Genomic DNA, 18,751 nt, shown 5'->3' with positions numbered 1-18,751 from the left:
GGTGGTGGTGAATGGAATTTGCTCGGAGGAGGGAAAGGTGAGTAGTGGTGTTCCTCAAGGATCGGTGCTGGGACCGATTCTGTTCAATATATTTGTGAGTGACATTGCCGAAGGGTTAGAAGGTAAAGTTTGCCTATTTGCGGATGATACTAATAGAGTGGACACCCAGGAGGGAGTGGAAAACATGAAAAAGGATCTGAGGAAGCTAGAAGAATGGTCTAAGGTTTGGCAATTAAAATTCAATGCGAAGAAATGCAAAGTGATGCACTTAGGGAATAGAAATCCTCAGGAGACGTGTTAGGCGGGGAGAGTCTGATAGGAACGGACGGGGAGAGGGATCTTGGGGTGATAGTATCTGAGGATCTGAAGGCGACAAAACAATGTGACAAGGCGGTGGCCGTAGCTAGAAGGTTGTTAGGCTGTATAGAGAGAGGTGTGACAAGCAGAAGAAAGGAGGTGTTGATGCCCCTGTATAAGTCGTTGGTGAGGCCCCACCTGGAGTATTATGTTCAGTTTTGGAGGCCGTACCTTGCGAAGGATGTAAAAAGAATTGAAGCGGTGCAAAGAAAAGCTACGAGAATGGTAAGGGATTTGCGTTACAAGACGTATGAGGAGAGACTTGACCTGAACATGTATACTCTGGAAGAAAGGAGAAACAGGGGTGATATGATACAGACGTTCAAATATTTGAAAAGTATTAATCCGCAAACGAACCTTTTCCGGCGAAGGAGGTAGAACGAGAGGACATGAAATGAGATTGAAGGGGGGCAGACTCAAGAAAAATGTCAGGAAGTATTTTTTCACGGAGAGAGTAGTGGATGCTTGGAATGACCTCCCGCGGGAGGTGGTGGAAATGAAAACGGTAACAGAATTCAAGCACGCATGGGATAAACATAAAGGAATCCTGTTCAGAAGGAATAGATCCTAAGGAGCTTAGCCAAGATTGGGTGGCACAGCCGGTGGAGGGGATAGTGCTGGGCAGACTTATACGGTCTGTGCCAGAGCCGATGGTGGGAGGCGGGGCTGGTGGTTGGGAGGCGGGGATAGTGCTGGGCAGACTTACACAGTCTGTGCCCTGAAAAGCACAGGTACAAATCAAGGTAAGGTATACACAAAAAGTAGCACATATGAGTTTATCTTGTTGGGCAGACTGGATGGACCATGCAGGTCTTTTTCTGCCGTCATCTACTATGTTACTATGTTACTATTCAAGGTGTGTGTGTTGCGTACGCACCCGGTCAGACCTGGCCCACTGCCTGTACTTTAAAATCATTTCTACTCCAGTCTTCGTCTGGGCAGCAGCACTCATAGGTTGCCTGCAGCCTGCACTGGGACTTCCTCTCGGGACTGTCCTACCCCTTCTAATACAGCTTCCTGTTTTGTGACGGGCAAGACGGTTCAGAAAGGTAGTCCCAGTGCAGCTGCCTCTGCCTGGGCGAACACTGGAACAGAGATGATTTTAAGGTTCTGGGGGGTGCAGGGGAAAACGGGAGGGGGGAGCACACAGGAGATGCAATTCCTGTAAGAAAATTCCTGGCTACGCCACTGGAGAGAACTGCCTAAAAATCTTATATTCCTGAAAATCATAAACAGATATGTAAAATTAATCTCACTGTTCTTTCTCATGTTACTTACATGCAATGCAATTTTAACCCTTAGAAGCCTTGGGTTGTCCTCTATTCTAACTGGAGTAGTTATTTATGGTATTAATTGGTACACACATACACTCCAGCTGGTAAGAGGGCATTATAGGGCTGTACGTGAAATGTTGACTAACAAGGAATCCACTTCCCCATGTAAAACAACAGCTATCAAATATTTGCTACAAAAACTGAGCATGGGAGTGTCATGAGGTTCAGGTTTGTCCCCAAATTCTATTTAATAAGTATTTAAGGCAGTGGCGTAGCTAGGTGAGGCCATGGGAGCCTGGGGCCCCCAATTTCATCTGGGCACCTAGTTTTGCTGGCGGGGGTCCCGCGTTCCCTGCCCTGCTCTCTCTTCCTCCTGACATCCTGCACACTCCTTTGCATGCAGGACGTCAGGAGGAAGAGAGAGCATGGTCTCTGGCGCCGCGTTCCCTGCCCTGCTCTCTCTTCCTCCTGACATCCTGCACACTCCTTTGCAGGCAGGACGTCAGGAGGAAGAGAGAGCATGGTCTCTGGCGCTGCCATGTTCCCTGCCCTGCTCTGCAGGACGTCAGGAGGAAGAGAGAGAAGGGTAGGGAACACGGTGGCGCCGGAGAGGGCTTCAGCTGGCGGGGGTTGGGGACCCCAGCCAGACAAGGTATTTGCTGCTGTGGGGTACTGCAGGGTGGTGGGAGGATTGGTGAGGCGGTGGGGGAGCAGTGGCAGCTGAGTGGCCGACTAAAATGTGCCCCCCCCCCCCACATCGCGATGTCTGGCTATGCCCCTGATTTAGGGAATTTGTTTTAAAACTCCAGGTATTTAATTTATTTTTTTTTTACACAGAAGATATCCCTTTGTGCAATCCCCTGTCTCTACACTGACAGACAGCAATTATTAATTTAAAATTTATTCTTAATGAAGAAAGTGAAGAGATGGATGAATGTGAACAAATCTGAAACTAATTCAAATTAAACAGATGCTTTATCGATTAAAGAACTTTCCTCTCCCCCTTAGAATTTGTTCCAAGTATTGGAAAGATTACCCCCGTCTCTAGTGCTTCCTGTAAATTACAGTTGGGGTACCTGAGTGTGGGTTCTGGATTTAGTCACCTTATGAAAGCCAAGTTCAAGGATAGCTACAATCAGATACAAGGTTAGAGGGCTTACACTCAGTGCTTCACTATAGATGGAGACTTTTCTCCTACAATGTTAAATGTTCTTTTTTTTTTCAACTTTATCATCAGTCTGAAGGGCAGACTAGATAGGCCATATGGTCTTTATTTGCCTTCATTTTTCTGTGTTTCAATGTTTCTCCTGCCTTCTCTGTAAACACTTTTTTTCCATTAGAAACAATATACATTGTTTTGAAAATGCAAAACACTGCATGTTGTTCTCTCCCCCTGATTTAATCCCTTCCTAGGAATGATCCTACTACAGAGCAGATAGTACATGGGTTGTGAAACAACATCCAGTATGCAGAGTAGGTGATTTTCAAAAAGCCCTGTTACCCCAGTAAAAAAGAAAAAGGTATATTATTTTACCATGTCCCCATCGGTGAAAACCACTGTGAGGCACACTTTCAAAGTACCTAGACTTATAAAGTTCTTAGAAAATGAGACTCTTAGTCACCCACTGAAATTAAGCATCTAAAACTACAGTAACATTGTATATATAGATCTATCAAAACAGATTCTGAGAAAGATTCAAACAATTCAAAACGTAGCTTCAAATTTTAACTAGACAGAAGAAAGCACTGACTCAAGTGAAGCAGAGAAGGGGTCTGGCGGGAGGGGGGGGGAGGAAGGGAGGGACCTGGCCCCACCAGGTGTACCCCGCTCACCACAGACGTGAGCTCTCAACCCCCTAAGGGAAGCGCAACGGCCTGAGGGAATGGGTGAGGAAGCTAGAGCTGCAGAGTTATGACCCTCCACCTGCTAGATAGACAGAATACTGGGGTTTGGGTGGCTACACATGACCACATATAGTGAACCTCAGAAGTTCTCTCTATCTCCACCTGCTGGCAGAGGGACTGGATTGATCTATAGGACGCTATTAGGCTTATTTTCGAAAGAAAAGGGTGCCTGCCCATCTTTCGACACAAATCGGGAGATGGGCGTCCTTCTCCCAGGGTCACCCAAATCAGCATAATCGAAAGCCGATTTTGAACGTCCTCAACTGCTTTCCGTCATGGGGATGACCAAAGTTCACAGGGGCATGTCGGAAGCGTAGCGAAGGCGGGACTGGGGCATGCCTAACACATGGGCATCCTCGACCAATAATGGAAAAAAGAAGGGCGTCCCTGACGAACACTTGGGCAACTTTACTTGGTCCATTTTTTGTTACGACCAAGCCTCAAAAAGGTGCCCGAACTGACCAGATGACCTCCGGAGGGGGTCCATTTTTTGTTACAACCAAGCCTCAAAAAGGTGCCCGAACTGACCAGATGACCACCGGAGGGAATCGGGGATGACCTCCCCTTACTCCCCCAGTGATCACCAACACCCTTCCACCCTAAAAAAAAAACAAAAACAAAAAAAAAACTTTTAAAATATTTTTTGCCAGCCTCTATGCCAGCCTCAAATGTCATACCCAGCTCCATGACAGCAGTATGCAGGTCCCTGGAGCAGTTTTAGTGGGTGCAGTACACTTCAGAGGCAGGTGGACCCAGGCCCATCCCCCACTACCTGTTACACTTCTGGTGGTAAATGTGAGCCCTTCAAAACCCACCAGAAACCCACCTACCACGTCTAGGTGCCCCCCCCTTCACCCCTTAGGGATATGGTAGTGGTGTACAGTTGTGGGGAGTGGGTTTTGGAGGGAGTTTGGGGGGCTCAGCACACGAGGTAAGGGAGCTATGCACCTGGGAGCAATTTCAGAAGCTATCTGCAGTGCCCCCTAGGGTGCCCAGTTGGTGTCCTGGCATGTGAGGGGGAACAGTGCACTATGAATGCTGGCTCCTCCCATGACCAAATGGCTTGCATTTGGTCGTTTCTGAGATGGGTGACCTCGGTTTCCATTATCGCCGAAAATTTGGGACAACCATCTCTAAGGTCAACCTAAATTTTGTGATTTGGGCGTCCCCAACCGTATTATCGAAACGAAAGATGGACACCCATCTTGTTTCAATTATATGGGTTTCCCCACCCCTTCGCCAGGACGTCCTGCGAGGACGTCCTCAGGAAAACTTGGGCGCCCCTTTTGATTATGCCCCTCCCACGGAAGTTAAGGCACATCCCTAGTTATATTACCTTTAAGAAGGGTTTGAAAACATTGTTGTTTTATAAATTATAAATACGTATTTAGAAAGTAATACAGTACAATGAAAAGTTTTTTTTGTTAGGATTATGATTGACTAGGATAATTTGTCTTTGATAAATTTGATTTATTTATTGTTACATCCTAGATTTTTCCTAATCTAGCTTCTTTGTTGTAACCAGGGGCGTAGCCAGATGCCCAATTTTGGGTGGGCCTGGGCCTAAGATGGGTGGGCAGAACTCCGCCCTGTCCCACAAGTGATTTGGTCTCTCCCTCTCTCGCCTGCATGACATATGGTCTCTCAAACATCCCCCTCCCCCCATACCTTTTAAATAGCAGATTTTCACTGGCAGTGAGGCAGCCATGGGCAGCTTACGTTGGGACAGACAGAAGAAGGAGCTGAGAAGGAGAGAAGAGAACTGAAGAGGACAGACAGAAGCCACAAAGACACAGAGAGCTGAGAAAGAGAAGAAGAGACTTAATGCTGATGTCCTACTTTGTTTGCTGGCAAATAAAGAAGATTTCTCCCTCATTCTGGTGTGTGCTGTTTGACTCCTGAAGTACCACAGATTCTGCTAACACTAGTGGTAATTCCTGCAACAGCAGCAAGCAGCAAATAATACACACTGCTCATATTGGTTCCACAGCCTTCCCTCTGATGCAACTTCCTGTTTCCGCATAGGCAGGAATACATCAGAGGGAAGGCTGGTATGCAGGAAGGACAGGAAGTTTCAGCTAGTGGGGCTTGGGAATCCCTGCCAGACACTTCATAGGTGTGCTGCTACTGGGTGGGCCTGAGACCAAAGTAGGCGGGCCTGGGCCCACCCAGGCCCACCCTTGGCTACACCACTGGTTGTAACCTGCTATGAACTATTTCATTGGTATTAGCAGGCTATAAATGAGCTAACTGTAACTGTAAAATACAATCCTCAGGAAGCTGAAGGTCACCACAGCAGTCCAAGCTTACTTTCACTTATTTCAATATATTAAGAGTGGGTCAACAAGGAAAATAAAAGGCAACTGCTCGCAGTTTCAAATAGTATGATCTTATCTGCCTAGAACTCGGCATGAAGACCTAAAACTGTTCTTAGGCTCTTAGACATCTATTAAAAAAAAAACCGCTCTGGAAGATGCTAGAAAAATATCATACTTACACTGACTGCTAACACTGGTCCTACTTTGTACATGGCATAACGGTCTGTTCCTGCACAGATGTTTGGAACATCAGCGTTGGGATCCCCCAGTCCCAGCTCTCCAGTGATGTATCTGCTGAAAGCTTTCATTCGAGAAGGGCTGCCTCCAACACATACAAACTGAGATGGGAAGTATTCCACAAGGAAAAAAAATAAAAATAAAAAGACAGATTATTCAGTATGTTGCACAACTTAATGTTAGGAAATTGTAAACATCAATTAAAGAACACAGATGCCACAATTCTGTAAAGGTCGCCAAAAATTGTGTGTGCAAATTTAGGTGCATTTCCAATTTGCAGAAATAATTTAATTGAACAAGCCAATAAATGGCTTTTTAACAAGCAATTACTAGCACTAATTAGATTTAATTGGAGCCAACATGTGTAAAGTTAGACAGGAGATCAATGCCTAAAATTTACGCAGATTCCAAGAACGGGGGCAAGGAAATGGAAGGTCATGGGCATTTCAGGACAGAATGGGAGTGTGGCTTCAAATTATGCGCATAATTACAGAATGAGTGTTCCATACATAAATTTAGGCAAGGGCATTTGCACCATGTTTCTGCTGATGCACATTGCCATGTCTAAATTTACATGCGACTTTCTGCTTCAGCGTGTATTCTATAAACCATGCTGAACTTTAGGCGCAGCTTATGGGCAGGGCTAGACATCATATAAGGAGTTTTTTCCCACTTCTATGGTGTTAAGCTCTGCCCAGTGCATCCCAGAATGCACTGGGCAGGGCCTGGGTGTCGCCATTTTGTTCCGGGCAGGACCAAGGCAGGAGGGGGGAGCCGTTGCTCCTGCCCTCCTGCCTCAAACTTGTGGTAAGGTACAGGGAAGGGAGGGGTGCCTGCGCAGGGGAAGGGGTTTGGTCCACCAGGGAAATTTTTTTTTTAAAGGTTTCAGGTTCACGGGGGGAGGGGGGGGGCCTGTCGTGGTCCATGAGGGAACATTTTTTAAAAAGGTTCAGAGGTCACAGGGGAGGGGAGAGTTGTGGGGGAGGGGGGGCGCCAGGAAGTGAGAAATAGGAAGCACAAGCTTGCAGCCTTTATAGCTTCCTGCTTGTGCTTCTCTGCTCTCAGACGGCTCCAGAGCAGCCGTAAAATTTCCTCGTTAAATTAGGGCTGCTCTAGAGCTGTGCATCCCATGGAATACACATTTGATTACGAATGAGCTCATTAGAATTCATTTGCATGGGGTTCTGGGCAGGGCTTCCGAGAGGGAGGGCAGGGGGGACAAAATTCCCCCACAGTCCCCAGTCTCACCCGCCCGCCCTCGGCTCCATCGACAGCCCCTCTCTATCCACCACCGGGGCCCCCTGCATTCAAATCGATTTGGCAGCGCCTCACCTCCGTGTGAAAGCGCAGCGGCAGATTGCCTTCCTTTGGGCCTTCCCTTCCTGTGTCCCGCCTTCGTCTGATGTAACTTCCTGTTTCTGCGAGGGCGGGACACAAGGAGGGAAGGCCCGAAGGGAGGCGATCTGCCGCTACTCTTTCACAAGGAGATGAGGCGCTGTCGAATCAATTTGAATGCAGGGGGCCTGGTGGCGGACGGAGTTGCGGGCGGGTGAGACCGGGGACTGCGAAGCCGGGTGGCCTGAGTACCAATTGGGGGGGGGGGGGCTGCGGCGGCAGCCTCAGGGGGACGGCCTTGCCCCGGCTTAGTCTCTCCGCCCTGTTTCTCGGTGGCTGCTAACGGCACACGTTAGAGCCACGGAAAACCCCTTTGTGCATTCCTAGCTACCTAAACGTTTGCTTCAGACAGGTTAGAACCAGTCTAAAGCAAACGTTAATAGCAAGATAAGCTTTGTGCATCTGGCCCTTAGTCAAGCAAAATAGCAGGCTTTGCACAGCTCTTATCCTGATTGGGCATATCCGTTGCACAGGACGCAAAGAAGGGCTCCTATCTAGGTATCAACATTTCAATCATACTTTCTGGATCAGATTTGATGCTGAGAGGGATCTTCCTGCTTGTTCATACGGTGTTACAATCAGCAGCATTGAGTGGCAATGAAACACCACATCCAGAGGAAGCAGCCAGACATCGTGAAAGAGAAGATGATGCACAGTATAATATTGGCCTCAGGGCTTCTGCTGGTGGCAGTGCTGTGAATTTGAGTAAAACTGCTGTATGGTTTGAGTTAAAGAGGTGACAGTGCTGGTGTCAGACCTGTGAGTTCTTGTACCAAGTAGAGCGCTTCCGAGCATGGTACTCAGACCTGGTTCTGTTTGGCGGCCGGAAAACCCCGGCTGCGCTGACTGCCGTTCCCCAGAGGTTGAGTCCCTAGGTGCGGGCGGCCTGCAGGGCTTACGAGATGGAGCAGGAAGCGGGGTGATGAACGTGACAGCCACACATGCAGCAGGCAAGAGAGTGATCCAGGTACAGGCAGAGTCAGTAGGCAGGCAGCAGGCAAGAGAGTGATCCAGGTACAGACAGAGTGAGTAGGCAGGCAGCAGACATGAGAGTAATCCAGATACAGGCAAGGTCAGTAGGCAGGCAGCAGACATAAGAGTAATCCAGGTACGGGCAGAGTCAGTAGGCAGAAAAACGGAAAATGATCAGAGCAGATCGTTAAGAGACAAAATGTAATTTATTATTAAAAACCTTTGTACAAATCAGCTCTTAACGATCTGCTCTGATCATTTTCCATCTTGGAGTTTGCAGATTGTCTGCTTTTCTGCTTTCTTAGAGTCAGTAGGCAGGCAGCAGACACGAGAATAATCCAGGTACAGGCAAGGTCAGTAGGCCGGCAGCAGACACAAGAGTAATCCAGGTACAGGCACAGTCAGCAACGAAGAACAAAGTAGAGAAGAAGCACACTACTGAGCAAGTAACACCTACCAAAGTAGAAGCCGAAGCAAGGAGTCTAGGGAGAGCTCAGCTGATAAAGTGCTGGCATCTGACATCACCAGGGAGAAGGGGCACAGCCATAGGACAAGAACAGGGGAAGGAGGAACCGGAAGACCAATAGGAGAGAAGCAAGGGAAGCCAGGCAGAGGAAGAGCAGACCCAGGTGGGTGGAAGCAAGGCAATCAAGGAGCCTGGAAGCCAGGCAGAGAGAGAGCAGAGCCAGGTGCATGAAAGCAGAGCAATCAAGGAGTCTGCAGCCAGAGAAGAACTACACACACATGGCTCAGGGCTGTGACAGTCAAGTGTGCATCTTGACGGAACCCTGCGCAGTCCGAGGACGCCACTTGCGTTGAGGTAGGGGACATGACAGCTGGATTATTGCACTGGGTTTGTTCTGGCTTTGTTAATTCAACTAATAAGAGTACATCATTACCAATTCTCCCAATCACCCTGTCCCTTCACTGACTCAATGACCACCAATCAATCTCCAAATTTAAACCTGTGGGATGTTTAGTATCTAATGAATAAATCCAACACTGTTGTTTCATATTAAGTAACTTATCCATATCACCACCCTCCCACCCCAATTCAATTTTATCAATAATACGCCAGCAAATATCAGTTAATGAGTGGCCCTTGGACAACCAATAATTGACCAAAGGTGCACTCAAAACTTTAAAATTCAAATGAGATCTACATTCATTTAATCGTAATTTAATAGGTCTGCTAGATCTCCCGACATAGATCAGGTAGCTAAGAGTAACCACTGGGACTTCTATGTGGCACAACAGGTTCTGAGTCATGCACAGAAAATTAGAAGACGGAAATAATAGTAACTTGTGGGTCATGTGTCACATTGCACTTGATTTGGTGTGATATGAACTAGGGCTAAATGCTGACAGTACAGAGAGGAAAGAAGTACAACTATTTCAGAAGAACAGGTCAGCCATGAGGAGTGGAAGACTGATAGTCTAGAAGAAAGCAGAGTGCCAATGGATAAGTAGAGCTATTGCTTCATCCCATTAAAGGGAAATGGCCCAGAGTACTTGAAGAACAGGATCTCCCTCTACACACCTCCAAGATCACTAAGGTCTTCCCAAGGAGTAATCCCTAACCACACCCTCTCCAAAGGACATAACACCATGTGATATTTCTCTGGAGTAGCCCCACACTCTGGAACGCACTCCCTGAAAGAATTTGCTTAACACAAGACTATCTCTACTTCAGGAAGCAGGTGAAAGCCTGGCTCTTCTGAGGCAGCCTGGGCAAAGAAATCATATTAATTTTAACTTTTCAGTCCTGTAAAGTGGAGGCATGCCATCTGGGTTTAATTTACTCAGAAGTCTAGCTTTTGCTAGACTAGAGGTTAGAAAGGTCAGTGAGAAATGAAACTTTCTTTGTCCCTTTTTGAGTGATGGACTGTTAAGGATAGGTATTATTTACCACATCTGGATACCATTATAAGCAAGGCATACTGGACAGTTTTGCAGGCAGTTTAAAGGATTAGGCTAATGCTGGTTAGAAGGAGATGGCTTAGATATAGATAATTCTAGATGATTTAGAATTTGTCTTATAAGGAATTCTGATTTCTGCTTATTTTAGAATATGTTTTATTCTGTGTAATTAATAAGTTCTATTTCTATGTAGAATATCTTTTCAATTCAGTGTTACATCTTTGACTGACTTTTCAAGTGAGATTGTCTGCAGTTTAAGAGGTCATCATCTGGTTTGAATTATCCACAGTCCTAGCTAGTTTTGTGTATGAAACTAATAGGTGAAAGAGGTCAGGAAAAGTCTTCTCCTTGATTAATTATAGCTAAGTATAGAACTGGTATTCTGAAAGTAATAAATGTATTTGTGCCATTAAGCAAGACTGGCCCCTTGGCCCTTGACCCCTTAATGAATGCCAGAGTCCAGTTAGCAGTTAGTATGAAGTTAGCTGGGAACCTAAGAATTTAATAATAATAAAATGCAAGAGATAGGTGCCACATTGTCTAGTGTGAGAGGCCCCAGGTCATAGGTCAGTTTAGGAAATATCTTAAACCTATGTAACTGATATTTTTAAGTAATGTATAGAGATAATTAGTTCAAGGCAGGGTAATCAATCTATTCTTTACCATCTGGTGAGAAAGGGGGGCTAGAGAGGTGTAGGACCCTATATAACTGAGAGCAGAAGCAGCTTACGTTAGAAGAAAGAGAAGAAGAGAAGGAGCTGAGACGAGAGAGGACAGACAGGAGACGCAGGATCCAGAGAGCTGAGAAAGAGAAGAAGAGACCTAGTGCTGATGTCCTACTTTGTTTGCTGGCAAATAAAGAAGACTTCTCTCTCATTCTGGTGTGTGGTGTTTGACTCCTGAAGTACCACAGATTCTGCTAACAATAGTGGTAATTCCTGCAACACTTCAACTAGGCCTTTAATGGAAGAAGTAACTAAGTTGCTAGTCACATACACACAACGACTAAGATATGCAGCAGTCTTGTGGCAATGGAGGCTGAGTCCTTGCCTGTCTGCCCTTTCTCTATTTCATCTTAACCTTTTTTTTCTCTTTGCTGTACAGTCAATAATGGTGTTATTTTCCTTTCTTAATGCCCATTTGCCTGCTTCCACTTCGGTCTGTTCTAGCCACCCGGCCAGCTGGATAGACGGACGGATACTTTGCTCACCTTTATTCCAAGTTTTGGGGCCAATAATCCTGCATCTTTGGATTTCCATCCCACTTTTCTTAAATCATGTAGGCCAGGGATCTCTAAAAGATTGGAACTGGGGCTGGGATCTGCACCACAAGCCTTTATTCAAAACTACCTGGGAATTTTATATTATTTGATATCTACTCCCAGCTCACTTAGCCTAATCATTGCAGTGACAGTTATTGGATGGGGACGATGCACCAGGGCTCCATTCAAAGCCCTGCAATTATGGGCCTTATATTGGGCCACTAGCCCTCTCATTTTATAAATAGCTGCTTAACTGTGCCACTTATGCATCTACATTTACAGAATACCATCATTTATGCAGACAAGAGTATGCTTACGCACATAAATGGCAGCATTACACTCAGCACCACATGGAAGTATAATAAAGGAATAACTTTTCATAGGTAGAGTAGTAATTTGTTATAAATCGTAATCAGTGTGTCATTTGGAGGGGCTGGTTATATTCATGCAAAGATTTTTTTTCTCCTCGTAGAGGGCCACTAAAACAGACATCATGTTATGAGAATCAGGTACTCAACATTCAGAGTTTCGATTTATTTATTTATTTATGGCAGTTATATCCCATATTAAACGAATTAGGTTGAAACCTGGGAGTATTTACAATTTCTTTTCCCTGTGCCTAGATCAAAAGAAAAACATGGTTTGTGGGAACTTGCTCCTATTGTTTTGTGGAATGTAGTGCTACATTACAAAATGCAGTTAATATTGTTTATGATTACTATTTAAAAGAAAGATATTAAATAATGAGGGCAGAGCTACCAGAGTCAGTCTAAATGTGCCAATATTTTCTAGTTCTGTGATATATTTTTATTTCTTCTTCAAGTCAGTTTTCAACAGCATTTTCTCAGTTATCCAAATGCAAACACAATTAATGTTAATGTATAAGTTTTGGATGTTTGTGAATTCTATTATTCTGTCTCACTGTATTTCCAGTTTTGGCACAGTATAACTCATCACAAGACGGAACTCCAAAAGACAGCCAACCTGGTTGAAAAGTGAGGTGAAGGAAGCTATTAGGGCTAAAAGAAATGCCTTCAGAAAATGAAAGAAGGAACCATCTGAAAATAACAAGAAGCAGCATAAGGCGTGTCAAAGCAAATGCAAGGCGCAGATAAAGAAGGCCAAGAGGGATTACGAAAAAAAGATAGCATTAGAGGCAAAAAAGCATAGTAAAATTTTTTTCAGTATATTAAAAGCAGGAAGCCGGCAAAAGAATCGGTTGGACCGCTGGATGACCGAGGGGTAAAAGGGGCGATCAAGGAAGACAAAGACGTAGCGGAGAGACTGAATGAATTCTTTGCTTTGGTCTTCACCGAGGAAGATTTGGGTGGGATACCGGTGTCGGAAATGATATTTCAAGCGGACGAGTCGGAGAAACTTACTGACTTCACGGTAAACCTGGAGGACGTAATGGGGCAGTTCAGCAAACTGAAGAGTAGCAAATCCCCTGGACCGGATGGTATTCATCCTAGAGTACTGATAGAACTGAAAAATGAGCTTATGGAGCTACTGCTAGTGATATGCAATTTATCCTTAAAATCGAGCGTGGTACCGGAAGATTGGAGGGTGGCCAATGTAACGCCCATTTTTAAAAAAGGTTCCAGGGGAGATCCGGGAAATTATAGACCGGCGAGTGCCAGGGAAAATGGTAGAGGCTATTATTAAAAACAAAATTGCAGAGCACATCCGAGGTCATGGATTACTGAGACCGAGTCAGCACGGCTTTTGTGTGGGGAAATCTTGCCTGACCAATTTACTTCAATTCTTTGAAGGAGTAAACAAACATGTGGACAAAGGGGAACCGGTTGATATTGTGTATCTGGATTTTCAAAAGGCATTTGACAAGGTACCTCATGAAAGGCTACGGAGGAAATTGGAGGGTCATGGGATAGGAGGAAATGTCCTATTGTGGATTAAAAACTGGTTGAAGGATAGGAAACAGAGAGTGGGGTTAAATGGGCAGTATTCACAATGGAGAAGGGTAGTTAGTGGGGTTCCTCAGGGGTCGCTGCTTTTTAATATATTTATAAATGATTTAGAGATGGGAGTAACTAGCGAGGTAATTAAATTTGCTGATGACACAAAGTTATTCAAAGTTGTTAAATCGCGACATGATTGTGAAAAATTACAAGAGGACCTTACGAGACTGGGAGACTGGGCGGCTAAATGGCAGATGACGTTTAATGTGAGCAAGTGCAAGGTGATGCATGTGGGAAAAAAGAACCTGAATTATAGCTACGTCATGCAAGGTTCCACGTTAGGAGTTACGGACCAAGAAAGGGATCTGGGTGTCGTCGTCGATAATACTCTGAAACCTTCTGCTCAGTGTGCTACTGCGGCTCGGAAAGCGAATAGAATGTTGGGTATTATTAGGAAAGGTATGGAAAACAGGTGTGAGGATGTTATAATACCACTATATCGCTCCACGGTGCGACCGTACCTTGAGTATTGTGTTCAATTCTGGTCGCCGCATCTCTAGAAAGATATAGTGGAATTGGAAAAGGTGCAGCGAAGGGCGACTAAAATGATAGCGGGGATGGGACGACTTCCCTATGAAGAAAGACTAAGGAGGCTAGGGCTTTTCAGCTTGGAGAAGAGACGGCTGAGGGGAGACATGATAGAGGTATAGATGAAATAATGAGTGGAGTGGAACAGGTGGATGTGAAGTATCTGTTCACCCTTTTCAAAAATACTAGGACTAGGGGGCATGCAATGAAACTACAGTGTAGTAAATTTAAAACAAATCGGAGAAAATTTTTCTTCACCCAACGCGTAATTAAACTCTGGAATTCGTTGCTGGAGAACGTGGTGAAGGCGGTTAAGCTTGGCAGAGTTTAAAAAAGGGTTAGACGGTTTCCTAAAGGACAAGTCCATAAACCGCTACTAAATGGACTTGGGAAAAATCCACAATTCCGGGAATAACATGTATAGAATGTTTGTATGTTTGGGAAGCTTGCCAGGTGCCCTTGGCCTGGATTGGCCGCTGTCGTGGACAGGATGCTGGGCTCGATGGACCCTTGGTCTTTTCCCAGTGTGGCATTACTTATGTACTTATGTTCAAGGAAAAAATATAAGAAAACCAATGGACTGCATTAGGGACTTATGGCCTGTTTAGTTATGTTTAAACAAATGAGAGATCGGCATGAAATAAATTAATTATTTTTATTATTTTGACTTATGAAATCAACTTGTCCCTGAAACATGCTCAGAACAGAATAATCCATTTGTACAAAAGAGATGAGGTGAAGATGTGATTCCATGTGCCCCAATGAAAGGAGTTTAATTTTACTTCCAATCTTTATAACACCAGGCTTCCCAACGCAGATTACAGGAACAGTTAAGATGAACCCATCAGTAAACAGGATATCCTCACTGAAATTTGGCCATGTATTACTCTATTGTATAGAGCAGTGTAGAAAAATGAGCACAAACTACAGCCTTTATTAGTGCTGTTTCCACCGTTACAATAATTTTTTACGCTGTTATAGTGATATTCAGTTTTGATTTCATGATATTTACAGTGGGGGAAATAAGTATTTGATCCCTTGCTGATTTTGTAAGTTTGCCCACTGACAAAGACATGAGCAGCCCATAATTGAAGGGTAGGTTATTGGTAACAGTGAGAGATAGCACATCACAAATTAAATCCGGAAAATCACATTGTGGAAAGTATATGAATTTATTTGCATTCTGCAGAGGGAAATAAGTATTTGATCCCCCACCAACCAGTAAGAGATCTGGCCCCTACAGACCAGGTAGATGCTCCAAATCAACTCGTTACCTGCATGACAGACAGCTGTCGGCAATGGTCACCTGTATGAAAGACACCTGTCCACAGACTCAGTGAATCAGTCAGACTCTAACCTCTACAAAATGGCCAAGAGCAAGGAGCTGTCTAAGGATGTCAGGGACAAGATCATACACCTGCACAAGGCTGGAATGGGCTACAAAACCATCAGTAAGACGCTGGGCGAGAAGGAGACAACTGTTGGTGCCATAGTAAGAAAATGGAAGAAGTACAAAATGACTGTCAATCGACAAAGATCTGGGGCTCCACGCAAAATCTCACCTCGTGGGGTATCCTTGATCATGAGGAAGGTTAGAAATCAGCCTACAACTACAAGGGGGGAACTTGTCAATGATCTCAAGGCAGCTGGGACCGCTGTCACCACGAAAACCATTGGTAACACATTACGACATAACGGATTGCAATCCTGCAGTGCCCGCAAGGTCCCCCTGCTCCGGAAGGCACATGTGACGGCCCGTCTGAAGTTTGCCAGTGAACACCTGGATGATGCCGAGAGTGATTGGGAGAAGGTGCTGTGGTCAGATGAGACAAAAATTGAGCTCTTTGGCATGAACTCAACTCGCCGTGTTTGGAGGAAGAGAAATGCTGCCTATGACCCAAAGAACACCGTCCCCACTGTCAAGCATGGAGGTGGAAATGTTATGTTTTGGGGGTGTTTCTCTGCTAAGGGCACAGGACTACTTCACCGCATCAATGGGAGAATGGATGGGGCCATGTACCGTACAATTCTGAGTGACAACCTCCTTCCCTCCACCAGGGCCTTAAAAATGGGTCGTGGCTGGGTCTTCCAGCACGACAATGACCCAAAACATACAGCCAAGGCAACAAAGGAGTGGCTCAGGAAGAAGCACATTAGGGTCATGGAGTGGCCTAGCCAGTCACCAGACCTTAATCCCATTGAAAACTTATGGAGGGAGCTGAAGATGCGAGTTGCCAAGCGACAGCCCAGAACTCTTAATGATTTAGAGATGATCTGCAAAGAGGAGTGGACCAAAATTCCTCCTGACATGTGTGCAAACCTCATCATCAACTACAGAAGACGTCTGACCGCTGTGCTTGCCAACAAGGGTTTTGCCACCAAGTATTAGGTCTTGTTTGCCAGAGGGATTAAATACTTATTTCCCTCTGCAGAATGCAAATAAATTCATATACTTTCCACAATGTGATTTTCCGGATTTAATTTGTGATGTGCTATCTCTCACTGTTACCAATAACCTACCCTTCAATTATGGGCTGCTCATGTCTTTGTCAGTGGGCAAACTTACAAAATCAGCAAGGGATCAAATACTTATTTCCCCCACTGTATATCTACTACTACTTATCATTTCTAAAGCACTACTAGACGTACGCAGCGCTGTACACTTGAACATGAAGAGATAGTCCCTGCTCGACAGAGCTTACAATCTAATTAGGACAGACAAACAGGACAAACAAGAGATAAGGGAATATTAAAGTGAGGATGATAAAATAAGGATTGTGAACAAGTGAATAAGGGTTAGGAGTTAAAAGCAGCATCAAAAAGGTGGGCTTTTAGCCAAGATTTGAAGATGGCCAGAGATGGAGCTTGACATACATATGGGATGCTTTCAAATGAATTAAAAAGCTGTCAAATAAGTAAAAATTAAAAAAAATCTTTTGTCTTCTACCTTTTAAGGCACTGCCTACCCAACTGGAACAGCTTTTGACTTTTTACAGATGGACCATGCATAGGCAGTCCATTATTTCTAACAATATTTTACTATTGCTTTCAATAGTGTTTGCTATTGTTTTGGGTGTACAAGTAACTCCACCAACTGCCAGCATGATACACCTACTGACTTCAACCCATATAATAGGCTAGATAGCCTCGTACCATCTCCTGTTCTAAATCTAACCTCCTTGAGGACTCCAGGGAACCTGCCTGTCTAGCCATTGAACACACAATATTGAAACACCACCCCCAACTGGCAGCAATGCAGCTGGATGACTCCTGCTCAGCTTAGAGGGAACAGTGACTGTGAGTCAGTCTTTCCACCAGAAACTAGAAACACTCTCTATGCTGTTCCCTGCTCTGTTTGGTTAGAAGAGCAGAAGGCCTGACCTGGGAATCACCCCTAGATCCTCTGAATGGCGCAAGGCTGCCACCAAAAACACAGATCCATCCCTAGCTGCAAGTGATTTGTTTCCAAAACGTGCATGTTTGAACAACAACAACAAAAAAAAGCACAATGCGGTGGTACAATATCAAACATATAAATGGTGAGTGACCGTACTCACCCGCAAATGCGCATTAGAGACTTCCCTCTCTGTCCCGCCCCCGCATCAATACGTGATGACGGGGGCGGGACATAGAGGGAAACTGCACGAAGGGGGGGGGGGGGGGAACAGCCAACATCGCTACCGCTCCCCCCCCCTGAGGTCACCGCTACCGCTCCCCCCCTCCACCCGGCCCGAACACTCTCTTCAGTATTGAACTTACATTGCCGACATGCAGCAGGCAGATCAGCTGAGCTCCTGTCGGCCTTCCTTTGCTGCTTGTGTCCCGCCCTCGCCGACGTTACGTCACACGAGGGCGGGACACAGGCAGAGAAGGAAGGCCGACGGGAGCTCTGCTGAACTGCGTTTCGGCGACTTGAGTTCAATAGCGAAGAGAGGGCCCGGGCCGGGTGGAGGGGTGGCGGCGACCTTGGGGAGGGGACCTTGGAAAAACCCCATACTAGCCCGTTTTAACGGGCTCAACGGCTAGTAGTGTTATGAATAGTCAGTGTGATTTGAGCCATATGTGGTTTATGCTTCCACCATGAATGTAATATTCTACCTTTACATCTCCAAACAAGGCCGGAAAGTCATGGGTGCCAGTCCCAAGATCAAGATGGTACAAGATGTCTTCTTTCATTTTCTGAAGATGAGGGTTGGAAAGGTGAATGCAAGAGTTTCTGTTAATAGGAGGAGAATATTATTAAAGTGCTGAATGTACATAGAAGGCAACAGACAAGACATAATATGTTTTAAACAATCAAATAAAACCTTATTGTAGTACAGCTTTTTCTGAGAGAACAGAAGCATTAATGAATGGAAAACACCAACACTGTCCTGAATGAGGGTTGCACCTGGGTTCTTCACAGTCCACAGGGGCAAAGTGATGCCCTGCAAGTCAAGATATACTGACCCACTAGTACAAAGTATAAAAGTAACAGACCTTTATGAAATAACAACAGTTCATTTATGTTACAATAAACAATGGAATTCAGTATTTCAGGTCTGTGAGGGACTCTCATAAGAAGAGAGACTTTGATGAACTCTCACATGCAGAGATGAGCTAAAC

The 18,751-nt window shown here is 45.2% G+C and overlaps 1 protein-coding gene across 1 annotated transcript in view; it reads right to left on the bottom strand.

The window, feature by feature from the left end:
- Positions 1–18,751, bottom strand: part of UPP1 (uridine phosphorylase 1) — a 258,292-nt gene that overhangs the window by 141,157 nt on the left and 98,384 nt on the right. The window contains exons 3-4 of the mRNA XM_030209480.1: positions 18,245–18,362; positions 6,034–6,192 (exon numbers count right to left, since the gene is read on the bottom strand). Of these exons, the coding sequence (XP_030065340.1) occupies positions 6,034–6,192; positions 18,245–18,362 (277 nt within the window). The remainder of the gene's footprint in view (positions 1–6,033; positions 6,193–18,244; positions 18,363–18,751) is intronic.

The sequence above is a fragment of the Microcaecilia unicolor genome, chromosome 1 (assembly GCF_901765095.1).
Source record: "Microcaecilia unicolor chromosome 1, aMicUni1.1, whole genome shotgun sequence".
Lineage (NCBI taxonomy): Eukaryota > Metazoa > Chordata > Amphibia > Gymnophiona > Siphonopidae > Microcaecilia > Microcaecilia unicolor.
This window is presented reverse-complemented; position numbering and strand designations above follow the sequence as displayed.